Source organism: Verruconis gallopava, assembly GCF_000836295.1.
Source record: "Verruconis gallopava strain CBS 43764 unplaced genomic scaffold supercont1.77, whole genome shotgun sequence".
In the NCBI taxonomy this organism is placed as follows: domain Eukaryota; kingdom Fungi; phylum Ascomycota; class Dothideomycetes; order Venturiales; family Sympoventuriaceae; genus Verruconis; species Verruconis gallopava.
In genome coordinates this window covers 1,196-6,510 of record NW_015622213.1, presented here as the reverse complement: position 1 = coordinate 6,510, position 5,315 = coordinate 1,196, and the positions used below count along the sequence as shown (strand labels likewise).

General features: G+C 47.4%; 1 protein-coding gene across 1 annotated transcript; it reads right to left on the bottom strand.

The window, feature by feature from the left end:
• Positions 1-4,174: 4,174 nt before the first annotated feature.
• Positions 4,175-5,014, bottom strand: PV09_09538 (uncharacterized protein; the record flags this gene model as incomplete). The annotated part of the gene is made up of 2 exons (XM_016363611.1): positions 4,175-4,635; positions 4,669-5,014. 2 exons carry the CDS (start codon positions 5,012-5,014, stop codon positions 4,175-4,177), a joined length of 807 nt encoding a protein of 268 aa, XP_016208552.1.
• Positions 5,015-5,315: the final 301 nt, after the last annotated feature.

Here is a 5,315-nt window from a genome sequence, read left to right as displayed (position 1 = left end):
ACTAGCAGAGCGCTCTCCGCCTTGCTCAGGTCAGTGTGGAGTTGGAGGACCTTCTTAGTCGGGATTAGCGTGTGCCTGCGGACGGCCTTGCCCTTGCTTTCCACTGCCCAGCTCGCCTGCCAGCGTCGGTTAGCAGTCTTGTAACTCCATGTTTTGAGAGTTGTCTTTAGTGGATGTAGCCGTGCTGGTGGTTCCGCCCTTTATCCTCTGCTGTCTCCCATCCTCCATCCTGTGGCCTCCTTAGCAGCCAGGTCCGCACGCTCATTGCCGTCAATCCCCTTATAGGCATATATCTATCATATATTGATGGTAACTCCTACAGCCCCTAACTCATTAATCTTTTATATCATCTATTAAATAATATATGCTCCTGAGCGACCCTCTGGTCTGATGACGGAGCGGATGGCTGCTTAGTTATCTGCAAAGATATGCAGGTGTTTATGATTATTTCCTTGCTCCATATCTTCCTGTACCATAGCCAGCGCTATCCAGATGCCTTGCAGCTCCGCTGCGTATACTATCAATATAATATCTAGACCCATATATATGCTTCTTATTTGTTGTCTCGCGGGCCACACCACAGCTGCTCCTGTTTAACCTTTAATACAGCTTCCATCTATGTATATGCAGGTGTTGTCTCTGTCAGCAATAACTTTATCATGTTAAGAGAGCGCTTCATCATCGTTCGAGGCTATGTGTATAGCTACACCCTGCCACCAGGGTGGGGCAATAAAGGGTCTGATCTTTTCGCAATTAGAGAGATAGACTATGTCATCTATTCTCAGTTAATTGATGATCGAAGAAAGTGGCGATTTATGTATTAGTTCCTATTGCCGACTAATTTAGCTGCACGCATTGGCCAGCCCTGACAGCTCCAGGAGCCCGTCACTTGTGAGCATCCGGCCTATAGCTTCAGCGTTATATTTCCATATCTGATGTTTAATCAGGAGAAGGTGTGTCTCAACATCGAGCGCTGGCCAGGATATTGCCTTGAAGGCTCCGCAGATCGATCAAGCCACTCACGCTAAGATAGCCTTCAGTATATTGAGAGTTTGGTCTATATATATGCCCTTACTCCCTCCCGGGTTCGACCACAGTGAGCACGTGTATATCATCTATGGTACAGCGACGCCGCGGTAGATCTTCCTTATGTCAGTCAGGCTGACGCCCCATGTTGAACTGCCTAGGCAACTCAGTGTGTTAACCGTGTTTATGGTCTCTCTGCGTATTTCCTGGACATGCTCTTTCCACTTCAGCTTGCTGTTAAGTATAACTCCTAGGTATTTGCATGTTATCTTAGGCTTGATCTTTCCTAAAGTGGTGTCTAGCGGCTGCTTCACATTAATGCGCGTGCGCGCGTGTGTGAAGTGGGTGAGTTGGAACTTTTCAGGAGCAAATTTGGATGCATGTTTTCCTGCCTATCGACTGGCTTTTTCAAGCGCACGCTTGAGCTTGGCACATGTCTCTTTGGTCGAGTTTCCGCACGCGAAGATCGCACCATTATCTATATACCCTGTCACTTCTATATCATCAGAATTACAGCATTCTATTAGGTTGGTGTTATAGAGGATATAGAGGACCGGCGACAGATTGGAGCCCTGTGGCACACCAGTCTTGATAGCATACTCATCAGACTCATAACTATTAATAGTTATTCTTATACATCTATCGCTGAGGAAGCTTGCTATCTATCTAACAATTCTCTTATCAACCCTCTGTTTCCGTAGGTTATGCAGCAGTCTTTTGTGCGAGATATTATCAAAGGCACCTGAGATGTCGAGCAGTAAGAGGCTAAGCACCTGGCCTGGGCCTGTGTTCCACGCCTCATACACCCTCTCCACGACGGTATGTAGCGCATGCTTGTCGGACCTCAGCTTCCTCCCACCAATATGCAGTCTAGGAAGTATGTGGTGGGTCTCTATTAGATAACTCAGTCTGCGTGCGATGACCGCATCCATAACCTTACCAATTATATTCAGTAGGGCTATAGGACAGTATACTTTAGGTGTAGTGTAGTCGTCCTTCCCAGGCTTGCGCAAGGCAACCGTTATGGACATCCGGAAGTGTGCAGGACAGTATCCTAGCTTCATGCTCTGGTTCATAATTATAGTTAGATGTCCCACCAGTATAGATAAGGCTGCTTATAGGGCTTTATTTAGGATGCTATTTAGCCCTAGAGCTTTGAGTGGCGCTGCAGCTTGAATAGCATCAAGAACTTCCTTCTCAGTAATGTTAGGCATTGGGATCTGGTCTTGGTACTCTGCACTCTCTATATCTCTCAGGTCTGCCTCGGGTGGTTCTGGGAAGAAGGTCTCTTGTAGAAGGTCGGCCTTCTCCTCTGGTTTTATGGCTTTTTTTCTGGTGCGTGTGCACTTGATCATAGATGTCATGCTTGGGGGTTGGTTCTCTCTATTGCGAGCCCACTTGGCGATCCTCCAGAGGGACTCTGCCGACCCTGCGGCTTTTTCTATTCGATCCCTGTGTGCCTGGTATAGGGCCTTCCTTATCACGTGTGTTTTCCGGTTCCGTGCTTTGCGGTAGAGCTCCCACATCGCTATTGTTAGTTGTCTTATATATATACAGCGTAAGCGTTTTGTCTCCGCTAGTACCTCAGTGCATATGTCATCCCATCCCTCCCTGGCTTTAGGACTATATTTTCTCAGTGGGAGTACTTTGTCAGCGGCCTGAGTGATAGCAGCTATGAGTTCTTGAGTATAGCTATCTAATACCACAGGTGTCCTCAGTCTTCTTCTTGATAGTAGGGAGTATTATAGCGCGTCGCAGAAACTTTTGGTGTTTAGGCGTTTCTATAGACATTTGGGTTTGACATTGTTCTGGTTGGTTCTGACATCTAGAAGAATGCTGATGGGTAGGTGGTCAGAGTCGTGATCCATATCTTTGTTCACTGTACTTTTGATGGTCCTATCCACCACGCCTAGTGTTATCCAACAGAGGTCTATGGTCGATCTGCCGTCCCCTTCTTCATAGGTGATAGTGCCTGGTTCTAGCATGCTGGTCATGTCTAGACTCTCCATCATCTCGAGGAGATCCTTTGCCTCCTGTTCTTCGTGTCGGACTCTTGAGCCCCCCCAGAACCGGTGATGGAGGTTAAAGTCGCCTAAGGCGATTTTGTTCTTTAGGTGCATGTTTCGTCCCATCGTGTTCTGTGGTGCATTGTACACGTTATGTATGATAAGCTCATCGTCTGACGCACCTGGTCTATTTGTGCTGATTTTCAGCGTGCACAGGTCTCTTGTGTGCTGTTCAAATTGCCATGCGCTGTGGTCGAGTCTCTTATTGACGAAGAAGCACACCCGTGCTGGGCCTTCCCCATTGTCTATGGTTGGGTAGCAGAGGTGGAATATATCCTTCGCTGGGTGGTGTGTTATCAACATAAATGAGTTCCTCCACGGCTCCTAGATCGCAAGCACGTCATACTCTGCAACCCTGGGGTCTTGTAGCAGCGTCGCCATGACTGTGTCCTTTGATTTATATATGTTGTACTGCAGTATGTTCTATTGTTATTGTCGCTTAATTATGCATCTATATCAGGGTCGATATCTATCTGTATGTTGTTGCGTCTGCTCGTGTTCGCTTCCAGCGCCTTGAGCGCCCGCCTTGACGGCATTGCCACCCTCTATGGTCGTTGGCTGGCACTTGGGGCTTTATTTTCCTTGTCTCCTGTGGGTGCTGACCTCTTCTGTCCTTGTCCTCGCGTGGAGCTAGGCCGGCTCGTCCCTGATTCCGACATCAGGGCTAGTTCCCTCTCAGACCTTGATCTCCTGAGAATCATCCGATCTGGCCCCCGCTGATCTGTTTCGCCGCTGGCTTTTAAGGTTAGGTGATACTTGGGCTGTGTTGCGAGCACTACTTTGATCTTGCCCAATTCCTCTTTCCTGGTTGGGCATGCCTGGCTCTATGCTTTGTGTGCTCCGAGACACACTGCGCACTTCCTGATGGTATCCTGACCGGTCTTAGATAGGCACTCCCAGGAGCTGTGTAACTGCGCGCAGTAGCCACATGTCTTTACTACCTTGCATTTGGTTCCTATATGGCTGTATTTTTGGCATTGGAAGCACTGCTTCAGTTGGCACTGTCTCTTATATTGTTTGCTATTACATCTCTCTCCTTCCCACACCAGTCCCTCATCGATGATTTTGTTGGCGTCTTCTGCTTATGTGAACTTGATGACGATAGACGACATTGATTTGTTTGGTGGTCTCCTAGTCAGCCAGCCAATGTATTTGATATCTGCTATAGGGAGGAATGCTCTGTTGGCTTGCAGGATTTCGGCTTTAACCTCCTTGAACCTCTTGGTGTTCATCATGCTGGTGTGTATACTATATATAATAACCCTGTATGTATGGGTATGTACCAACTTTCCGCTTCCGAGTCGAGGAACCCAGTCATCCATGAATTCACGGAGCGTCTGCATCTCACTGTTCGTTGCTGTTCTGATGCTGAGATCCCCGCTCTTGAGCTGGTTAGCTGATATAGTGGTGATCTTAGCTATGTGTTTGTTTTCGCTCTGGGCGATGGCTGTGTCAATATAGGCTTTCATGATACGCGGATTCATGGCGCGTAGGTGTTGGATTGTCTGGGCATTTCTTATATTTATGATAATCTCACGCTGCACTAGAGATAGAGCATTATAAGTATTTTATATACTGTGTGTATTTGCGATCAGGGCACCATGTGCTGCCGCAGCAGCATAGCTCATTAGTCCTCCTATCTGATGCTGTGTTCCTCTATTCTTTATATCTCTTGCTATAGCGGTGACTGTCTTGCCTACTTCCGCGGCCTCAGTCGCCGGCACGGTGGCTGTCTCGCCCGCTGTGATGCCTTTTTGTACCTTCACCGCCAGATTCTTGAGTTCCTCTTTGATGTTATATATCTCTTTCGCTATACCATTCGCATTCACCATCATTTCTATATATATAGTGCTTATCTTCTGATATACCACTGTTATATCAGGGGTCCTCATGACCTTTCCGACCAGGGATATTGCTGCCATAACTACTGTTCTTATCTCTTCTGGGGTTACTGGTTAGTTTTTCTTGTGATCTAGATAGAGCAGTATGTTCTGAAGGTGCCCCGTAAGTTGAGTAGCGTGCTCCTGTATTGGTACTGGCCATGCCACCTCTCAGGGCTATGGGATCGTCATTTCGCGTTCCATACGCGTTGGTCGACGCACTGCGACTGCTGATGACCTCAGTTCCTTCAGGATGACGTGTTCGCACGATAGGAATATTCAATTTCAACGATTTGAGTTCTCGCTGTTATGGTGTTTTCCTGTTGTCTGATACGTTCGACTG